This window comes from Labrus bergylta, chromosome 21 (genome assembly GCF_963930695.1).
Source record: "Labrus bergylta chromosome 21, fLabBer1.1, whole genome shotgun sequence".
NCBI classification, from domain to species: Eukaryota; Metazoa; Chordata; class Actinopteri; order Labriformes; family Labridae; genus Labrus; species Labrus bergylta.
The window spans coordinates 8,523,091-8,544,299 of record NC_089215.1 but is presented as its reverse complement, the minus strand read 5'-3'; the positions used below and the strand labels follow the sequence as shown (position 1 = coordinate 8,544,299).

Sequence of the window (21,209 nt, the reverse complement as noted above, 5' to 3'; positions counted from 1 at the left end):
TTAGAGACATAAATAATAAAAAATAAAAATAAAAACTCCCCTTTTAAAGCTTTTTTTCTATCAGAATGACTTAAAACAGTCAGCTAGTTGATTAATTGAATCATATTGGAACACCTGACTCAATAAAAATGCCATTCTAAGCAGATAGTAACATGCACACAGCATGCCCTCTCTGAACTGAAGAAGCCTGGTGTTATAAAAACTTTGTTCGTCGTCAGCACACCGGTTCTACATTCCTCTGGGCCCTGTGTAAACCATCTGACACATTTTCAGAGAGCTCTCGTCCTCTGCTGCAGGCGGGAGCAAACAACTGCAGTCTGTAATGTTCTATCAGCAGCACAGTGGACGAGTTGAGCCCTTCTTCACCACAGAGGGGAAACCAAACCAGGGAGCAGGAAATCACCTGATGAATTCCAGCATTTCTGGTCCAACAGAAAACAGCTGTGAGAGAAATATTCAGGTCCTTTACTCGAGTACCTTTAAAAGTAGATTTTTTTTTCCTCTACAAATATAGATATCACACAAAAGATACTAGAGTCAAAATACCCACATTATATAAAACATTGAACTCAACAAAGGGAAGTGTTAGCAGCATTTTTATGTTACTTGTCAAAATCAGCATTTTTTTTCAAAGGTCCTTTTTTTGTATTGATGAGGAAGCAGACTTTAGTTACTGACCGCATGTGTTGAACACAAATACTCACATCCTTTTACGAACTACAACTGTCCACTGAATGCCATGGAGCGATGCATGTAGATTTTTCATGCCATTGCGACTCAATTTCAAGTGTTTTTAAGAATTTTCTAACTAACTAGTATTGTAACGTGACGTGGATGGAAGTGTTGCAGTGGTGGAAAGTTCATTCATTGGACTAAACTGTCACTTTTATTCAACTACATGTGTTGGACAGCTTTTGTTTGTTTTAAAGGTCATTTTAGAATGCAAAATATAAGGTGATCCACTAAACTTGTGGTGCATTTAATCAACTTTCAGTAATTGTCTTGATTGATTTTCTTGGTATTTTAAATCTCCTGGATTAATACCTTGTTGTTTTTATAACATGACTTCCTTTGGCTTTAAATCTTAAAATGACTCAGTTTGCTAAAAGGAAACGCCCGAACACCCCATATTAAAGCTGGAAATAGTCTCACATTAGCTCGTCAATATTAACAATAACCAGCTGTTATTGGGTGGGAGGCGGGAACAACCCCTGACAGCTGGGATCGGCTCCGAGACCCCGTGACCCTGAACAGGAAAAAAGGTATAGGTAATGGATGGATGGATAATAATGACTAATAATTGAATTGAATTAACAGTTGTGATTCACCTGTAAGATAAGTTTAATTTGATTTGAAGTCCATTTAGCTGAGTATTTCAATCACTGGAATTCAACATGTTTTTTGATTTTGTTTTTTCTTTAATTTATTGTTGTTACTTTTGGTTGAGTAGAGTATCCATGGACTTCCACCAGCACTGACGTTTAAGCTCTTCATTCCCAACACTGCGTCATGAAGAAAGCCCCATTCATCATTGAAACAGCAGACACTCTGGACAGCGTCTGGCCCCGTTCTTCACACAATCATGATTAAAAGCTTCCTGCTGCTGTTCAGACTCAACCGGGCCTTCAAGCAGCTGCTGGATCATCTGTTTCACTTCTGACAGACCTGCCGTGACAGCTCACATAGAACGGACTCCAACTTAGAACTCTGAAATTACTGCAACTTCCAGATGGCAAGAGAAGTTTCCAAATTTGTAGAAAAATCTAATTTCAGAAAAAAAAACTAAATAAACCTTTCTATGGATAATCAACTTGTCCAAATTTGGCATTAAGTATTGAAGTGTTGAGCCTGATTTGAATCAGCTAAAGCAAAGACACATGATGAAAAACAAATGAAGAGAGACAACTGTTAATGGAATTACAAGTGTATTGAAAATATTGTGGATTTTATTTCAGAATAGTATACAGTTGAGAATTGACGTAATCGTTCAGAGACAACTTTTATGATCCTCATTGCCGCTGGGAAAATGTCAACATTGTTGCTATGGAAAGCAGGAGTTGTTTGCATGGCTTGTGTTGTTTATTGTCGGGCGTGTTACATGCTTTAAGACTCTCATGATGACAGCACCTTTGTTTTGTAGTTTTCACACTAAAAATGGATCGAAAACTAGTTGGCACATCCATCAGGGCCCGCGTTTTGCAATCTGGAAAACGTTTCACCAGATTGAGTTTGTATATGACACTTGTTTTCCTCTATTTGCATTAACTGTACTATAATGTCGTCATGCTACAATTTGAAATATTTCAATGTGGTCGTCAGAAAAGTTCCACCCTGGTGCTTCGGCCTGTAAACATGGACGTCGGTCAGATTCTTGTTGTGGTACTTGAACCTTTTATTGTCTTAACTGACAGGTCGTGAAGAAGATCAGGAATGGATGCAAGTCATAAGGCATTCGGTTGTTTCCTGACTCTCGGGGAAAAATAAACATTTGAATTTTGTTCAACTTTACGAGTCTGTCGGCCAAATATTGGAGTGCACAAAACAAAAAAAAACGCTTCTGGTTTTCGCCAATAAGGAGGCAAAATAAATAAATGCATAAATAAGAAAGTACAGGCATTCCGCACACCAGAATTGAACATTAAACATTGATGCACCTGAATTTTGTGACAATCAGCATTTTAGAACATTTAAGGGAAACCAGACTCCGTCTTAGAAATCACCATAGCAACAGTTTTGATGCTCCAAAAACAATGCAGCTCCACGTTACAAAAATAGACACGGCTCTGCCATTAGAGTCACCTAAGAATCACCTCACTATGACACCTACAACCGAATATCATCATGCATGGGGCGGCTTTGTTGTTTTTCTAACGCCTACGACTGTCACATGACCGGCTGCTACATCAACCAATGAGATCTCTGCTGCTGCAGAATTCTCAGGGCAGAAAAAAAAAAAAAAAAAAAAAGGTACATGATGTTTTAAAATCTCAAGGAGGAAGCAAAGCCACTGATACCACTATGTTCAAAAACTTCCACAATGATGTTAACTGAAGAAGCAATATCGACTTAGTGTGCTCTATTGAGATGGTTTTTAAATATGTCGACCATTGGCACGCTTTAAGCACTCTTATAAAGTCATAAAAAAACACAGAAACTCAATTAAACATCACATGGAATCAAGATAAAATCACATGTTTCACTTCCAGTAAATATTCAATGGCAGTTTTTCTATTTAATGATAAATATGTCCCTTCATTTGTTTTAAGAAAACTCATATTTGGTTTGGTCCCCCCCACCCCCGCACCCCCAAAAAAAAAAACATGTAACATGCTGCAACACACCGTACAGTTTTGGCATTCCGCTTTGTCAGTATATTCAGGTTTTAAGAAGAAGGTCTGGGTTCCCCCTCTCTTCAAAATTTTTGTTTCTTCATTAAAGCCAGAAACTTTTTTTTCCCAACCATAAATGATTCAAACTTTTTTTAGCTCTTTGAGTGCTCGAATATCCCAACTGTAAAAACTTGCTGTAAACTGCAATAAAGGCAACAATCTCCAATCCGTATGATAACGTAATCTCTAAGTTAAATCTCCACCAATCTGTGCTCCGCCTTTCTACTTTGATTAATATTTGCGTAATACTCACATAACAATGAAGGGCTACATGACTTTGCACGGCGACTGCTTATAATGAAGTTGAGTTTAAAATGATTCTAGTTTAAATCTATAACATCTTTGCAACACTTTGGCCTGTCTGAGTGTTAGAAACAAAGGGCCAAGAGCTTTGCAAAATGTGTCGGGTAGTTATTCAGTTTGAACGATTCGTTTAGTTACAGCTACGAAAAACCACAAAAAACAAGCAAAATGTGGTCGAGGCCCTCAATAAGCGGACTTATATCCTCACAGGATGAAGAATGTAGAGCTGTCAAAGGACTGTGAAGCTTCTGCTTTTTACGTTTTTTTCTTTTCGCCTTGAAGCTGAACACAGCGCAACAATCCTAGCCACTCCGGTGGCTTCCGTCTCCCGTGCGCTGTATTCGGGCCTGGACCGTCTCGTGGGACACCCTCTTGCGGTCCTTGGCCAGGCCCAAGAAGCACATGAAGTCGATGAAACAAGTGGTAAGGTTCAACTTGCAGCCAAACTCGCTGGTTGCATAGTCAAAGGGGAACGAGTGGTGGTAGTTGTGAAATCCTTCACCTGGCAGGGAGCAGAGACAGTCGTCAGCAAATCATACTAAACACATCAAACAATGTGTAGCACACTTTGCATTCAAAGCATTATGATTGAAAGCCATGAGTCTCATACAAAACCCCGTTTAAATTCATGAAGAGGTTATGTTTTTAATGTGTTTGCAGGATATCTTGCAAACTACTTGACAAAAAGCGGTGACCAGTAATGTAAAGCCCAACAAGGGTCTCAGACGGTTACATTTGAATTGCCTAATACTGAGCTATTTTAAATGCCAATTTTGCCAGTTTGCAACTGAGAAGAACAGAATTCCAAGTTTAAGTTCTTCTTTGCAACAAGCTTTATCACACTATGCACAATAAATGATGGGGCTGCTGGACAAAAGAGCATCAGATTTTGGACATGTGCAGCAAAGGTTTTGCCCCAGAGACACAGACAGCACCGGCAACAAATCACAAGCCTTTTTGTGTTGTTTTAAAAAAAAACACAAAACAATCCAAAGGTTGACAATGAGCAAAATATAATTACCCTAAGTACTGTAAACCTGTGAAGAGACATACAGGGGCCTGTTTCAGAAAGAAGGTTAAACAAACTCTCAGACTAACCCTGAGTTCTGAGTTGATCCACCCTAAGGCGTGAAACTGATTTGAGTTTGTTCAGTCAACTCTGAGTAGGCTAACTCGGTGTTCAGCGCGTGCACCTACGACAACATTAATGGAGCCCCGATACTATGATTCACCATGGCAACAGGTGACCAAAAAAGAGAGCTAAGTACTTTAACCCTCTCGAAAAAGAGAATTGTGAATTGTCGCCATTTAACAACTTCCTTCTAGAAGTTCAAAACATTCATTAGTTGCTGGTACTGGGGATAGATTGAGTTTGAATCAGGGAAATATTAAAACCAAAGACCCTTACATATGTTGTGTTTTATTATGATCACTGTCTCAAATCTTCAACCTTTGCTGGGTAAAATGTTTAAATAAAGTTCTACATTTTGATCTGACATCTTATATACTCTTCTTGACCTTGCTGATTAGCCAAATGAAGACAAAAGGTGTGATTACCATCCAAAAGCAGTCCTGCAATCTTTATTATTTCATCCATAGGTGGCACTGCCGCAACAAAGATACTCATTTATACTCTCTTTGTTTTTATTTCTGTGTAGCACTAACGTTTTCTGTGTGCAAAATGCCACTCAGAAAACTTAAAGATCAAGTTCCTGTTATAGTTCTCTTGCTGTGTTGACATGTTCATGAGTTCGTCTTACCTATGGCGCTGAACGCGACAAACTTGTTCTCCCTGGGGTTGATGTTCTTGTCATAGGGCCTGTTTCCCCACATGTGAGCGGCGCTGTTCACCAGCCAGGTGGCATTCAGCACCAAGGTGTACCTCAGCAGAGCTGGGATAAAGTAGGCCACCCATAAAGACTCCCCCCACAGGTACCAAGGCACAAACATGGGGATGAAGAAGCACATGAGCAGCACGGACGACTTGTAATACCTAGAGTGGGTAGAGAGCAGAGAGAATGGAGCTGTTTACTCAGTGCAACACAAACGTCATGATTGTCAGACCCTGGATTGTTATCTTCCCTTCACATGACACAGTTTACACCCAGACCAACATGGATGTACGACATGTTAGTAACCACCAGCCTGTTGAACCAGAATTACTAATGCAACCCGCCTTATAGTGACACTACTCTGCAGCACTTGTGAGCAAACAGTAGAAGATGGATTAGTTTCTTCTTGTTGGTCTCGTACAATGACTGCTTGTTTAGTGTCCACACTATCTGCCTAGGTCATCAAGTGCATCTTCTTTTCTTTTTAATTTGACCTTCCAAGGCTAAAAGTTAGCTCTAGCGATGCCACTTACTTCCTTTGGAACATGACGACTTTGTCAGCCCGCAGGTCGGTGAGCTCCAGCCTTCGTCCTTTCTCAATGACATCGGGGTGTTTACGCACGAGCAGCCAGCCAATGTGAGCGAAGAAGAAGCCCCGCACGGCGTTGTGAGGGTCAGCATCAGTCTCTGAATATTTGTGGTGAACCCTGTGGTCTCGAGCCCACTCAAAGATATCATTCTGTGGGTTCAAGCAAAGGCAGAGATAACATACATGGTAGATACGCCCATGGTACTTAGGCGGTAATGAAAACAGCTATTATCACAGTCAAATGTGTGTTTGTGTGTGAAAGGTGTGTTTGTGTGTGTCATTTTTAGGCACCTGAAATGCCATGGAGTTAGCGACACCAAGAAAGATCTTTAGAGGTAATGTGGCCTTGTAGGATCGGTGACTCCACAAGCGATGAGCTCCTGCAGTCACTCCTAAAGCACTTATCAAAAAACAGAGTACAGCTGTGGAGAAAAATGCAACAACAAATTAGTCTGACCACAGCTCTTTGTTGACTAATACGGCACTGTGTAACATTTTTTTTGCATCAGATATTTTTCTTCATTTAAAGGCAAAATATGTGCTCCAAAATGATCCTTATAATAAAACAAATGTATCACACGAGCTTCCCCGGGGTTTGTCTAGCTAAACACACTTAAAGTCCGTGTTCAACTGAAGCCCCTTCTGACCTATTTGTTCAGAAGGAGATGGACTAAATCAAACAAGGCAATGCCTGTTTTATGAAACTGTGGTACACTCAGGGTAATATAATTATTGCATCACATCGGATGATGACTGGATGGATGGATAAAACCATTTGATGATTGCATGTTTGAGACTGGGCACATTTAAATCAGCAGTAGTGCAGCCATATTGGCTTTTTCATTCATGAGGAATACACTGACTTCTAACAAAAAATAAAACAGTCATAAGTATTCAGTTTATACAATAAATGCGCTGTATTCATTTGACTGCGTTCCTGCCATTATGTGGCTGTTACACAATCATGAAAAAAAAAAAAAAAAACCTGATGAGTGCTTTCTATACATGTTTTACAAGCAAGCATGCACTGTAAAAAAAAAAAAGACAAGCTTCAATGTACATGCTGTGACATGACCCCCCCCCACAACCTGATGATGATATAATCCCAGCAATGCAGGAAATGCATGGATCTGTGCATGATCCTCCCCAGATCCATGCATGCAAGTAGGCCCGGCTGCTCACATAACAGCTGTGATTTATGTTAAACACTGTGTATGTAATCCACTAACACAAAAAAAAAAACGTCAACATCACTTTGCAGAAGTGCTGCAAACAGGTAGGATTCATACTCACACCAAAGCAAGGTCAAAAAAGATGCAGAGGGGATGAGGAACAAGGCGTACGCGGCACCTATATGCAACAGAGTCATCATTATGACATTCTTCCATACGATGCTCGTTGCGGGTTTGGGGCCTTCTTTCTCTTTGTAGGTGTGATCGAACACGTCTTCTGTGGTCGCCTCTGGAGGAACACTCCCGTTGCTGGGCTTGTGCTGCTGCTGCTTCTTCTCCAACGCCTCCGCCTCCGTCATGGTGCTGGCAGCGGCTCGGTGATGCTCTGAGCGGCACACATTAGAGAAATCCATCAAGTTGGTGGCTTTTTTTTTTTTGTGACGAGCTAACGATACGAAAAAACGACAAATATGTTAATTTTTTTTTTTTTTTTTCTCCGCTTAGAAGCTAGGCTAAGCTGGCGAGGAAGAGGATGGTCATGTAACGATGATGCTGACACACACACACACACACACACACACACGACATTCGCTAGGTTGCGTAACACTCATATTACACGTTAAGCGCAGATACGGTTTTACACAAATGACTCACCAAAGGCCTGCAGAAAAGTAGAAATATTGCGTTGTTAAACGGAGGTGAAGCCGCTCAGCCCAACAAAAAAAAAAGTACAGGAACCCAGAAAAGGGAGAGTGATAGTCAGCTCTGCAGCGAGCGAATCAATAAGAGCCGGAGCTCGAGATGAAACCGACCAATGAGCGCCCAGATGCTGCCTCAAGCTCGGAATGTGATTGGCTGCCGGTTTATCTGCTGTTCACCTTTTATTCATTCTCCTGCCAGATGTATATTTACCTCCCCATGGAGAGAAGCTGTTTCTGTCTAGACTTGTATATAGTTAACAGCTCTCATGTTTCCATTCAGGCGAATCCAGCACGAAGTGACGAGGCTAATGCAAATTAAACAATGAAACTGGAACATAACTAGTTGCTTTACACCAAAATCCAGCGTCAGAGGGGGAGGACCCCCGCCCGCCCCACACAGAGTACACGGATATTATTATTTAATTTTTTTTCAGAGAAATTACAAGGAGGATGGATGTTGCTCTGTGACGTCCTAAGCGTTCCCAAAAATCAACAGTTATTATTATTATTATTATTATTATTCTTAGTATAGCCAATAATTTAAAAAAGTTAACTTCACTCTCTTATATTGCAGCAATAATAATGTTATTTATTATTCATACACTGATTTTCAGTCACAATATAATAGTAGTAGTAATAGTTGTAGAAAGAAAGTAAGAAACCTAATATGTTTACTTTCTTAACAAAAGAACAAATGAAGGAATGCTATATAATAAAATAAAATAATAAAAATAGATAGCATTAAACAAAATTCAGTCAAGGATCAACTTTTTTTTAAATAAGAAAAGCTTGGATTTGAGAAATAGTTAAATCGCTAGGTTGATAGATGGATGGATGGATGGATGGATCAATAGACAGAAGGTTAGGGGTTCACTGTCTTTTTTATGGGCACCTCGGCAGTACTCAGTACGTTCCGGCAACCAATCCCAAATTCTTGTTCAGCACCAGGACTTGAACCTGCAACACTCCAACACTGAACCTAAGTCCATTTATTTTCACTTTCTTTCTTTCTATTTAGTTTTGTATTTCAGTATTTAGGTTTCCATGTTTTAATTTCTCCTGTTTATCCTAGTGTTGCTTGTTTCCCTTGTGTGTTTTTGTCCCAATTTGATCCCTTGTAACAATAACATTTTTTGTAAACTAATGGTTAAATAGTGGTTTGCTTCTTATTGTCTCTTATTTGTTCCCTAGAAACTGTCCTCATTTCCCCCCATTAACTATTAGTTAGTTCCTCAGTCAATCCTCATTTGATCCTTGGTAGCAATGGCTGGTTAAATAATGGTTTTAACTGACTGAGGTTATTGTAAACAAGGGATCAAATTCGGACTCGCCTGTGTCTGATTACCCTATGTCTATTTAGTCTCTGTGTTTCTTCCCGTCTGGGTCAGTTGAATGTTATTTGTCAGTCGTCAGTTTACTGTCAATCTCCTTGTGTTTCCTCGGGGCTCCTTGTTTTCTCCTGTTGGATTTTGATAGTAAGTTTTTGTTTGCCTTTTTGTTTAAAAAAATACATCGTTTATGTTATTCTGCACTTGAGTCCACACCTCCTTGTTTTCCTACAACCTTGACAACTTGGGCAAAAATGAGGCTCAAATGAGGAACCAACCGCTAGTTAATCATTATAAACTCCTCAAAAAAAGTTTGGAAACATTATCTTGGTCAATTATTTCGCCACTTTAATAATACTAATTGGTGTTGTATTTTATATTGTTTGAAAGCCTGATTAGTCACCTTTACAACAAGGTATAACTTGTAAGGATCGTGCATTCGTGAATTGAGCAACACAGCTAAACGTGTGGGTAGCGCCCTAAAAAAAATGTGCCAAAATCCCCTGCAATGTTCTTCTGTTGGTATTCACTCCTGTTTTGAGTTGCTTGGTGGAATTGATGATTGCACTCTTCCCACAGTTATATGTTTTTTACACTTTATACATTTGACACTGTCAGGGACCTCAGTAGCGTGTGGATGATCCATACACAGCCACAACAGCTTGGCCCCTCCTACTCATGCTTGTCACCAGCCTGGTCACATTTTGTTGTGGGATGGCATCCCATTCCTCAACCAGGAGTTGTTGAAGGTCAACCAGCGTGGTTGTGTTGGTCACTCTGGCATGAACAGCACGCCCAAGATGATCCCACAAGTGCTGTCAATTAGGTGTCAGTTATACACCAGTAACTGGCGCACACCTGGCAGCACTTGAAGCTCAAAACAGGAGTGAATACCAACAGAAGAACATTGCAGGGGATTTTCTTTTTTTTAAAGATTTTTTTTGGGGCTTTTTGTGCCTTTAATGGAGAGATAGGACAGTGGATAGAGCTGGAAATCAGGGAGAGACAGAGAGAGGGGAATGACATGCGGAAAAGGGAGCCACAGGCTGGATTTGAACCTGGGCCGCCTGCTTGGAGGACCATAGCCTCCGTACATGGGGCGCGCACTAACCACTGCTCCACCAGTGCCCCATTGCAGGGGATTTTGGCACTTTTTTTTTTAGGGCGCTACCCACACGTTTAGCTGTGTTGCACATTCCACGAATGCACGATCCTTACAAGTTATACCTCATTGTAAAGGTGACTAATCAGGCTTTCCAACAATATAAAATACAACTCCAATTAGTATTATTAAAGGGGCGAGATAAGTGACTGAAATAACGTTTACAAACTTTTTTTGAGGAGTTTAGTTACTAGTGAACAAATGAGAGACAATGAGAAACAAATCATTATTTAACCAGCCATTGCTACCAGGGATCAAATGAGGATTGACTGTGGAACTAACTAATAGTTGGGGGGAAATGAGGACAGTTTCTAGGGAACAAATAAGAGACAATAAGAAGAAGAACAACAATTTTTTTGAATATAATTTATATTTTATTGATTTTTATGACAGCATTATAATGGCAAACAATTATAAAAACAAACAAACAGATTAAAAGAGACCAACAAAACAGTCAGGAAACATAATAGACAGTAAATAGATGACAGAAATTAGATACAACGAGGCAGACAGTATCAACAGTGCATCTCCAGAAGGACAAACAAACAAGTCAATCAACACCCTGGCAGTGATGTGTTGCGTCCTCCTGATATAATTGTCCCATTGCTCCTTAGAAATGTCATTTTTCCAGTTCAGCATTCCAAGCATATTTTCACAAGCAGCTATTGTCACCATTTCTTCTTTCCACATTTTCAGTGTCTTGGTTCTTTTCCAAAATCTAAGAATTAGCAGAGCACATGTTGTTAAGCCAGTTATTAATACTTTAAATGAGTATTTGCTTAAATAGGGTACTACACCTTTATCCCCCAGGAGACAAAGGAAGTTGGCATCCCAACCAGTCCTCCATAAGTGCTAAAACATTGTTCCATAATGGGAAAACCATTCGGCATTCCCATAAGGCATGATTATATGTACCACATTCTGATTTACATTTCCCACATGAACTACTTTGGATTAAACCCATACTATTAAGTCTTGCAGGGGTGTATTTAGTATTTTATATTGAATACATTTGCCTCTCGCTTCTCTGATATAATTCCCATTCTGTAAAAGAATCCTCTCCCACATCTCCTCATTCAGTGTGTATCCCAAATCCTCTGAAGATTTTTTACCTTTATTATTGTTTAACCATGGACACATTTCGTACCACTTTGAGGCTTTAAGGAACATTACCGGTAGTTGAAAGTATTGCTCGATTGTGTTTTTTTCTTTAGGAAAGTGAAACATTTTTTCCATACAGTGTCTAATTTGCAGATACTTCCAGAGGTGACCATGACCCTCTAAGTTAAATGTATCCCTCATCCTGTTATAAGAAAGAAACTGGTCATCCTCAAATAGGTCCCCAATCATTCTAATACCTCGTCTTAGCCATTGTGCCCAGCCATTTGTTTACCTGTTTTTATATTAGGATTATACCATAAGGGATGCATATTTTTGGTTAGTTTCAGAGAGTTTACATGTTTCATGAACCCTTTGCCACACTGTCTTGGAATAAGCCAAGATGGGGTTTTCCCTTGTTTTTTGAACCTTCCTTAATGTTTGTGCGAGGGCCTCAACAGGTTTAAATGGAGAAGTGAGCTCTTGTTCAATCAGGACCCAGTCCATTTCAGGGTTAATTTCTACCCAATGTTTTTCAAGTTTAGCCATTTCAAATGAAATGCTGTAATATTCTAAGTTTGGAAGTGATAGACCTTCCGCTTTTATAGGTTGGCAGAGTTTATCCAAATTCATTCTAGGCTTTTTTCCCTCCCAGAGAAAATGTTTCATCATGTCATTATATCTTTGCAATAATGGCGTTGGAATACATATAGGTATCATTCCAGTTAAGTATTTCATCTGTGGGACAATTACCATCTTTAATATGTTTACTTTCCCCGACAAAGTCAAACGTAACCTGCTCCAGTTTTCAAGGTTACTTTTAATTTTGTTTAATAGTTTTTCCATGTTAGTGAAGCAAACCACTATTTAACCATTAGTTTACAAAAAAGGTTATTGTTACAAGGGATCAAATTATGACTCACCTGTGTCTGATTACCCTGTGTCTATTTAGTCTCTGTGCATTGTTGTTGGTATGTTGTTTGTCGAATGTTAGTTGTCAGTCATCAGTTTACTAGTGTCTCCTGATATAATCCCAGCAAATGCAGGAAATGCACGGATCTGTGCATGATCCTCCCCAGATCCATGCATGCAAGTAGGCGCGGCTGCTCACATAACAGCTGTGATTTATGTTAAACACTGTGTACGTAATCCACTAACAAAACATGCAACAAACGTCAACATCACTTTGCAGAAGTGCTGCAAACAGGTAGGATTCATACTCACGCCAAAGCAAGGTCAAAAAAGATGCAGAGGGGATGAGGAACAAGGCGTGCCTTACCTGTCCCTGATAAGGCAAATATGGACTCTCATAGTTCAGGATTTGGGGCGGCCAATCAGATTTCAAAGGGAGCCCAAGCCTCTCTCTGGACACACATATCAAACACAGGACAGGAAACTTTATGTTTTGAAATGGTCAAGTGCTGTTGCTTTTGTTCTTTCATGTCATCAATAATCAAATGATGTATGAAAAATAATTCACCAGTGTAGGACATATTGAGTCACTGAAGTGAGCAGTCACAGGGCCCATGGTCATGGAGGTTGACCAACAGGCGATTTGTCTCCATCTAGTGAATAAATGAGGCAGCGCACTAATCCATTACTGTACTCATGAACCTATACCCACTGTACTCAGAATCTGGTGTCCAAACACCAGCAGTGAAACACGTTGAAATATCGTCAAATTTCTCGCTAAGTGATTCATTTTTAATTTTTAATTTTTTTTGCAGCATCTGCATGACGTCATCAGCAAGCGACTTTATTTACTTCTGGTCCAGTTCGCCGCTGTAAAAGTCCCGCTGCGATGGAAGTAAACAGGGATGAAGCGGAGCGCTGCATTGACATTGCGACTGCAGCGTTTGGCAGCGGCCGTCCGGACAAAGCGCAGCGGTTCCTGGAGAAGGCGCAGAGGCTCTTTCCGACAGAGAAAGCGAAGGGTGAGTAAAAAGATGGCCGAGTCGAAAGGAAGAAACGACGGGAGGTTGCGCAGCATCATCACCGGCCGTCAGCATCACCTGCATCCCGACTGAGCTCTGCAGCGCGTGCAGGAAAAGGCCTGAGAATAGCGCACGAGCTTAGCCTTATGCGAGTTTGGTCATTTATTTTGAGAGACAAACTGAACCTTTCCTGCTGTAGTTAAGGTTTGCTGAATTGTATTTAAAACCTGCTCCATACGAGATGTTGTCTTTTCCGTCTGATAGCTCAGCCTATATAGTCAGTTGATAATAGAGCAGGAGTGGATGGACATAAAAGACCCCTAGATGACTAGAATCTCTATTTACTGTGCAAATGGTTTAATATAACATTTAATGAAGGCATAATACACCTACATTTGGCCCATATGGCAATGCATTTACTTAGGCTGCATACATTTTCAAAATATCACAAACATAGTATTGGATATATGATTAGAGATTAAGATTGTTTTTTTAGTTATTATTTTTTACAGGAGGGACCATTTAGTAAGTGACACCTTTTCTCTTCTCTTTTATCTGCCTACATAATGTAAGCTATCATTATTATTATTATTATTTTTTATTTTTTTAGCATCAATATATATACATATATACTGTACATTCTATATAGTTTTATTATATTATTATATTAGTCTATATTATATAACATGTCATTATATTACACTATATTGTTCATATTGCACTATATTATATTACATTATATTATATAACTGCACTCTGCATTACTGTGGTACAACACTGCCTCTCTTTTCTGCTGTTTTACATGACTTGCTGCTATTTTATCATAGATAGATAGATAGATCCTTTAATAATCCTTTACAGGAAATTACAGTGCCACAACAGCTTCAAGACAGACATAACACCACACATTTCAGAAGATAGCTTCCATACTGAATAAGTTAAAATACAATAAAAAAAATAAAAAGTTATTTTTGTGCATTACTGAGAGTCACTTTAATCACTTGTCACTTTATCTTGTCATTCTCTGCAAATACTGTCTCAATTCTCAATTCCCCCCAGTTAACTTCATCATTCATTTTGTACTGTATATACCCCCTGTTTTTATTTTTATTTTTATTTATCTTATCTATTCTGTTTAATGTGTATTTTTTAGCTTTCTTTGTCTGTGCTGCTGCAACGCCCGAAATTTCCCCTCCGGGGATCAATAAAGTATTATCCTATCCTATCCTATCCTAACAAATTCAGGCGCACAGTTTTGAGTTGTACCATTTATTGTACATGGCGCCCACTGAGGGGTCAGCCAAGCTACGTCTTACAACACTGTTATGTTAATCCTCTTCTAGCACTTCTGGAGCTAATAGCAAAGAATGGATTCGCACCTAGACAAGGTGGTCACTCAGACTTCAACGGGAACTCAGGGCCTCGGCAGCGGCAGAACACCAGCGAGAATACCAGACCAGAAGAAAAGCCCTCGGACACATCAAAACCCTACACAGCAGATCAGCTGGATGCTGTGAGGAGGTACGGTTTATAATGCTGTAAAGCTGTTTTTTTCTTTTTCTTTTAAGGAATATTGTCGATGTATGGCATATTTTCAACTATTTCATAACAACTTATACAGAGAATTATTTTCAATCTACGCAGGATAAAACAATGCAAAGACTTCTATGAAATTCTCGGGGTCCAGGCAGACGCCTCTGAGGATGAACTGAAAAGATCTTACAGAAAACTTGCTTTGAAGTTCCATCCAGATAAGAATCATGCTCCAGGTGCTACCGAGGCGTTTAAAGGTGACCAGCATGGACACTTGCGTCAACAATCTTAATGATTAAAGGCTTTTGCAGAGTGTTCTTTAAATCCTCCATTGTGATACTCAAACATACTTATTTCTGATTTCTGACAGCCATTGGGAATGCATATGCTGTTCTGAGCAATGCCAACAAAAGAACACAGTACGACCAGTGCAGCGAAGAGAGGAAGGATCCTTCGGGACATGGCCATGAAAATGAAAACTTCGAGCCAGATATTTCACCTGAAGACCTCTTCAATATGTTCTTTGGTGGAGGATACCCGACAAGTAAGTGTCACTGTTTTAAAAAAAAAAAAGTTTTTATACCAAGCTTCTGAGATGTGTTTTCATTGTGACGTTCTATATGGTCTGTCTTATTAACTGCTTCATTTGCTATATTCATTTAGGTAATGCTAATGTGTATCCAAATGGCCGGATGCGTTATCCAAGGCGAGAGAGGAGAGAGCGGCAGCGAGATGTAAGTTTATTATTAGAGCTCCTGCAGGCTGCAGACGTGCAAATATTGCAATGTGAGTTTTGCAAAGTCACCTGTGACTGTATCTTTTTGGGGGTGCATTCAGCAGTAATGGAGTGTCTTTCCTTTGCAGGGAGGCCTCGCTCTCTTCGTGCAGGTCATGCCCATCCTCATCCTGGTTATTGTGTCGGCTCTCAGTCAGATCATGGTCAACAGCCCCCCCTATAGCCTCAGCTTCAGACCGTACGTTTGGTTCCTTCTCTGACTGCCTTCCTTCCCTTATTTCAAATCCAAAAACAAACTGCTCTGCTACATTTAAGTAGACTAAGAAGATTATTTTTACATGAAATCTGCTTGAGTTTTCTTCTGTTTTTTTTTTGGTTTAACAGCTCCAAAAATAGCTTTTAGCTTTTATAGTCTTTGCAGTTATAATGTGCCCTAAGACATATTGACATTATTGCCTTTTTTTAGTTTATTTTTTATTCTGGAGAGAACATCTTATTGCAGCCTTCATTTATCTCAACACACCTCACCTGTGTTTGCAGTGATTGCTGGCTCCATGTCCGCTCTCCATATTGTCTCTCTGTGTGTTTCAGATACACTTGTGACCTTTCTTGCCCATCTGTGAGCCACAGCAAGCAATGTGTCGTGTTAACAGAGACAGACCGTCATCCTTGCACTGCATTTGGGTCGTGTGATATATCTCTTACACTTACGTCTTATCTTCACACAGGTCAGCAGGTTACACGCAGAAGAGGTTAACTGAGAACCTGAAGGTGCCATATTATGTGGGAGAGCAGGTCTCCAAAGAGTTGACTGGAGGGAATCTGAAGACTTTGGAGCGGACGGTGGAGGATGATTATATTTCCAATTTGCGCAACAATTGCTGGAAGGAGAAACAACAAAGTATGCGGGCCAGGGAAATCAGTGTGCTTGTTGATGGACTTTACTGCAAGCACTGAAAGTTGTTTCTACCATTATATGTTCATGGAAAAGGATGAAAGACTAACACATGTTTCATGACCTGTTTTCTTTTTCTGCAGAGGAGGGCATGCTTTATAGAGCTCGCTATTTTGGAGACACTGATCTGTATCAAAGAGCTCAGAGGGCTCGCACACCGAGCTGCGCCAAGCTGTCCGAGATCACAGCTTCATTACATGGATGAGGCTTTCAGGACTAAAAGCATGTTCTACAGAAACATTTTCCACATTTCTGAACATATTTTGTTTGTGATTACAAGCATGTTTCGTCTTTATTTCTCATGTTTTCTTCTTCTTTTTTTTCCCCCAGGTCTCCAGTATCCACACAAAAGAAAAATCGGCTGTAAATAGATGAGCTTTAATAACTGGAAAATGAAGATGACTCAACAAGCAACATGAACAAACCAGCACCAATCTGCATCAAATTGACCACATGGACTGGTTGAAACCATTTCTGTGGAAACTAAGTCTGTGAAATAGAAATACAACGTTTAAAAGTGCTTAAAAAGACAAGAGAAAAAAAAAAAAGCCACTTAAAATAGCTTGAAAGGGTATGGACAACATCCAAGCCCAAGTTCTGACAGAGCCATGATGAAGCAGGCCGAGGCCTCTTCATAATTTTTGTGCAAATGCAGTAAGAAACCAGAACGTAGTTGTAGTCGTACGGATGTTATTTATGTAGCAGCTGATTAGATACCACAGTGAATGCTTCCTCTTTTTTTTTTCATGCAGTCAGATCAGCAGGGGAGACAAGTTTTGGGTGAGATTTTCTGTTTTTGCTTAAAATGCACATTCTGAAACTATGCAGGAATAATGTGAAACCTCTGATGAATATACACTCATGTCTAGGTTTGTCAGACACTTGAACACCTTATTTGTCTTCTGCTGCTGTGTGTGTGTGCGTGTGAGAGACAATATGTAGAAAATGTCCCTTTTACACTTTGCCTCTTGTAACTGTATTAAGGGTAAGATCGCATAGTGTATATTTATGGCATTTCACAATAGACGCTTAAAGAAGAAAAGACATAGTCACCCACAAAGAGGGGTGTTTCAGTTTTGCGGCTAAATGTCTCTGATGAATGACTGATGGAATAAGTTGTTTTTTTGTCACACTGTTTATGTTTATAGTATGCTATTTATTTCAAATAGTATTTATTTAACAAATGTATTATCAATCTAAGATAAAAAAACAAACAAACCTTGCTCACTTTTTCCACCCCGTTTTTACTCCCAGATGAAAATAAAATATGGATGCTTAAACGTGTTGGACGTGACTTATTGCTCCGAGCAGATCAGGCACAGAATGCAGAGACAAAAGCTTAGTCAGCACATTCAGCGCATTCAGCAGAAAGTCTGCCGGCTGGCTCATACCTAGGACTGGTAACTGGAAACATGGCACTCGGCACGTTCACGTTTTAGGGAACGTGCAACATGTGCCTCTTAGTAACTTTAGTGTCACAATCTTTCACCGGATACATTCTGGCATGTTTTTTTTGTGGCTCTGCTTTCTATTTTTGTCTCACACCATTTACTGAAGTGTTTTTTTTCTGCAGGTTTTATACATGTGCATGAAATAGCTGATAATGGCTGGTTCCTAGGTCTGTCAGATGATCTAAAAAGGATTAGGCAAAAGATTGACACTCCCACAAAGATGTTCTAACACGGTTAAAGTTTACTAAGAGATTGGCTGCAGCTTGATAATTGTGGTTTTATATTTAGCAGAATTGATCACTCATTTTCCAAGATTTATTTGCTTCCCAAATGTCAGTCTAAACCTTTGTTGTAAAACTAAGAACGAATGGAATAGACCTGAAAGGTTTCATAAAAACAAGTCAACCCGAGAACTGAATTGTAGAAAAAAATAATTTATTTGCATCATGGAAGTACAAAACAGTGCAATGGTATGAGTATTTGAATGTCAAATAAATAAAGTTGAATGCAAACAGGTCCACACAGATACAAGATAGAGCCTGAAATAGCTGCAGCTTGCACATAAACTGCACAAGGCAAGCAGTGGTAGGCCTCTGCTCTGAATTTAAAGCAGTTACTAATAAAGGTCCCTAATGGTATGCTTGGTGTACATATCATTAACAGGTGAACGTTACAATTAATTAACACTTAAAAAAAACACAATGGTCTTTCATGAATATAATCATATAGCTAGCTGCCTTTTACATTGTTTCAATAGAAACTGAGGTACGCACTTCAATGCTTGCAAAATGCCTTTTGAGCAGATATTATCAGGATGTTAACACATTTGAAAATTCCGTCATCAGTGCAGAGTGGGTGTTTATCCAACACCTGCTCCAGGTACCATGAACTTTTATCTCCCTTACAATAGGAACAATAGGATGTACCATGACAGAGTCCCTCCTTACACTTTAGAAGGCATCATACACATGACATTACAGTAATAAGGCTCTTCTGTGAGCTCATTTTAAAGTCGTAGACAATAAACCATTAAAAGTCCTCTACACCGTTTAACATTCTTCAATGAGCAGTTCTTCAGAACAATACAGTTTCTTCTTAATCACGCGGAAACCAGTGCTAAGTTTGATTGCTTGTCTCACTACTGGACTGGTAGGAGACTTCGCAGTAAAAAGTCCTTGGATTTTTGGCCACAGTCCCCCAGACTCCAGCCTCAGCACCAGGGTCAACTGAAAGGTGGGGACAAGGTAAGGGTCTACAGATAGCTGCCCCATGCTCTCACAGGTGGCCCCCTGCTCAACACACAGGTCAACGAGAGCCCCTCTTAAACCACAGGGCTCACTAGCTGCCAGGTGAAGGAGCTCCTGTCCGATGTGCTCCAGAAGTTTCTCAGGAATGAGCAGTTTTGTGCATCGCAAGGCGCAGTCTGAGTCTTTGGCTTCTCTCAAGCTTCGTGCAATAAGGTCCACGACTTCTTTCAGGATGGTTTCCTCCATTGGATCATAAAACAGGTCATCATTACAGGGGGAGAGGTCACTTGAGACATCTGAGCCTGTTGGAAAAAAAAATACACAATGGGTAAGATATAGAAGAATGCAATGTATGGAAGATATAAACAACCTCTAATAAGTCAATTATAAATGTTTGCAAGCACTGCTTACCTGAGTCTGAGAGATCACTCCTGCTGCCATTGTTGGACCCAGACTCTATACTGCTGCCATTGCTAGATGTGCTGAAATCAGTCAGTCTTTGCACCAGTTTGCCCCAGGACAGCCTCCGTGGACTACTGTCCACCGGGGAAGGTGGTGAGCTGCCGATATCAGTAGATGCAGACAGAGCAGGCATGGTTGTCTTCTTTGCAGTATTCAATAGTAACAGCTTCTTCTGTGCTCTGCTATTCACGACAAGAGAAAAACAACTGATAAGCTTTCAAGCACGAAATAGAAGAGGATAAGTTAGCAGTTTAAATAAACCCAATTGTTAGGTTATAAGCATTTTAAGGCTGGCTTATTTCGGAATGCATGAATAGGAAAAGTTATTAGCAGGAACACCATTGTTTCAATGGAGGCAGCAGCTCTAAAACTGGTTAAAATTAGCACCAAAGATAGCCAGAAACACAATAGTAAAACAGTACTTACCGCGTATTTGCAAACGACGTCGTTTGAATTCGCTGTCGAGTGTTTCATGTAGTTTTTTGCCTGCTCATTGTCTTCAATAACAAGTGCCGAAAAAAACTTCTGTCCCTAACGCTGTCTCTGTCTCTCACCAGCTGCCAGGCTCTCTGCAGTTTCTCCGACAACAATGTTTATATAGGGGCTGTTAGGCCACGCCCATCCCTCTCCAGCTAGCCAATCAAAAAGAGGGGCACGCCATCTGCGCTGTATCTTGCCTGGTAACATGCCAGCAGAGAAGACAAACACGGGGCAGAGGAAGGGGGGTTGATATGATGAATAGCAGACCCCAGTGTTGTGGAAATGTACAGGGTCTTGCAGGAATAATGCTGCATTTCTTTGTTTTATATTTTTCATGGGCATACATATACATTTCTTAACTGTATAAGCGTCCAGAGTGTATTGACAGCATAGAGGTCCGGCAGCAAGTCCATGCAGGCTTAGCTCTGCTGGTACAGTGTTGCAGTGCACAATTACGTCACCTGTTTTGCTCGAGCATTACATCAGAATTTTTGATCAGGCACACAGAGATGCAAACATCAGCTCATGCTCATCAACACCATCAAAAGTTAAGCACAACTCTTGATGCAGGACAAATTAAATATATGTTTTACGATGTAATGTTTCCACCTCAAATTGAAAAAAACAAAGCACAACAATTTGGATGCACAAGCAAAGAAGCAGACAAACTAATATTTAATATATCTATTAAGCATGTGTTATCTATATCTATTAAGCATGAATATTATTCATAATGTGAGTTATAGGACTCCAGAAGGAGAAACTTAAATGTTTTAAAATAAAAACATAAAACTGGCAGTACAAAGGGAAAAAACTGCTGCCTCTGTTGGTCATACT

The 21,209-nt window shown here is 39.9% G+C and overlaps 3 protein-coding genes and 1 long non-coding RNA gene across 6 annotated transcripts; 1 reads left to right on the top strand and 3 right to left on the bottom strand.

The window, feature by feature from the left end:
* Positions 1–1,908: 1,908 nt before the first annotated feature.
* Positions 1,909–8,097, bottom strand: scd (stearoyl-CoA desaturase (delta-9-desaturase)). 2 transcript variants are annotated; one of them, XM_020645780.2, is made up of 6 exons: positions 7,940–8,097; positions 7,407–7,670; positions 6,405–6,535; positions 6,058–6,263; positions 5,453–5,685; positions 1,909–4,194 (listed from the first exon to the last, which is right to left on the bottom strand). In XM_020645780.2, the coding sequence occupies exons 2-6, from the start codon at positions 7,642–7,644 to the stop codon at positions 3,995–3,997; spliced, it is 1,008 nt and encodes a 335-aa protein (XP_020501436.1). In that variant the 5' UTR covers positions 7,645–7,670; positions 7,940–8,097; the 3' UTR covers positions 1,909–3,994. The 2 variants fall into 2 exon arrangements, with proteins under 2 accessions (XP_020501436.1, XP_020501435.1); XM_020645779.3 differs by having other exon boundaries at positions 7,407–7,730; positions 7,940–8,087.
* Positions 8,098–10,855: 2,758 nt separating this feature from the next.
* Positions 10,856–13,177, bottom strand: LOC136177266 (uncharacterized). Its single transcript, XR_010664893.1, has 3 exons — positions 13,055–13,177; positions 12,854–12,938; positions 10,856–11,194 (listed from the first exon to the last, which is right to left on the bottom strand). It is a non-coding gene; the product is annotated as an uncharacterized lncRNA (long non-coding RNA).
* Positions 13,178–13,209: 32 nt separating this feature from the next.
* dnajb12b (DnaJ heat shock protein family (Hsp40) member B12b) lies at positions 13,210–18,012 on the top strand. Its single transcript, XM_065949394.1, has 9 exons — positions 13,210–13,508; positions 14,852–15,029; positions 15,153–15,298; positions 15,412–15,585; positions 15,705–15,775; positions 15,906–16,015; positions 16,506–16,678; positions 16,816–16,954; positions 17,063–18,012. Exons 1-8 carry the CDS (start codon positions 13,376–13,378, stop codon positions 16,935–16,937), a joined length of 1,107 nt encoding a protein of 368 aa, XP_065805466.1. The 5' UTR covers positions 13,210–13,375; the 3' UTR covers positions 16,938–16,954; positions 17,063–18,012.
* Positions 18,013–18,597: 585 nt separating this feature from the next.
* Positions 18,598–20,474, bottom strand: ddit4 (DNA-damage-inducible transcript 4). Of its 2 annotated transcripts, none has more exons than XM_020649996.3 (3): positions 20,319–20,474; positions 19,842–20,074; positions 18,598–19,732 (listed from the first exon to the last, which is right to left on the bottom strand). In XM_020649996.3, exons 2-3 carry the CDS (start codon positions 20,023–20,025, stop codon positions 19,233–19,235), a joined length of 684 nt encoding a protein of 227 aa, XP_020505652.2. In that variant the 5' UTR covers positions 20,026–20,074; positions 20,319–20,474; the 3' UTR covers positions 18,598–19,232. The 2 variants fall into 2 exon arrangements, with proteins under 2 accessions (XP_020505652.2, XP_020505654.2); XM_020649998.3 differs by having other exon boundaries at positions 19,842–20,071; positions 20,319–20,471.
* Positions 20,475–21,209: the final 735 nt, after the last annotated feature.

What these genes read in the sequence shown, in the direction of transcription:
- scd (XM_020645779.3), bottom strand. Translation starts at nt 7,698, where the DNA reads ATGGATTTCTCTAATGTGTGCCGCTCAGAGCATCACCGAGCCGCTGCC. An exon ending in CTAACTCCATGGCATTTCAG is followed by an intron (nt 6,264 to 6,404) that starts GTGCCTAAAAAT and finishes TTGAACCCACAG; the next exon opens with AATGATATCTTTGAGTGGGC. An exon ending in TGTCGCGTTCAGCGCCATAG is followed by an intron (nt 4,195 to 5,452) that starts GTAAGACGAACT and finishes GCTCCCTGCCAG; the next exon opens with GTGAAGGATTTCACAACTAC.
- dnajb12b (XM_065949394.1), top strand. Translation starts at nt 13,376, where the DNA reads ATGGAAGTAAACAGGGATGAAGCGGAGCGCTGCATTGACATTGCGACT. An exon ending in CAGCTGGATGCTGTGAGGAG is followed by an intron (nt 15,030 to 15,152) that starts GTACGGTTTATA and finishes CAATCTACGCAG; the next exon opens with GATAAAACAATGCAAAGACT. An exon ending in TGGTGGAGGATACCCGACAA is followed by an intron (nt 15,586 to 15,704) that starts GTAAGTGTCACT and finishes ATATTCATTTAG; the next exon opens with GTAATGCTAATGTGTATCCA.
- ddit4 (XM_020649996.3), bottom strand. Translation starts at nt 20,025, where the DNA reads ATGCCTGCTCTGTCTGCATCTACTGATATCGGCAGCTCACCACCTTCC. An exon ending in GAGTGATCTCTCAGACTCAG is followed by an intron (nt 19,733 to 19,841) that starts GTAAGCAGTGCT and finishes TTTTTCCAACAG; the next exon opens with GCTCAGATGTCTCAAGTGAC.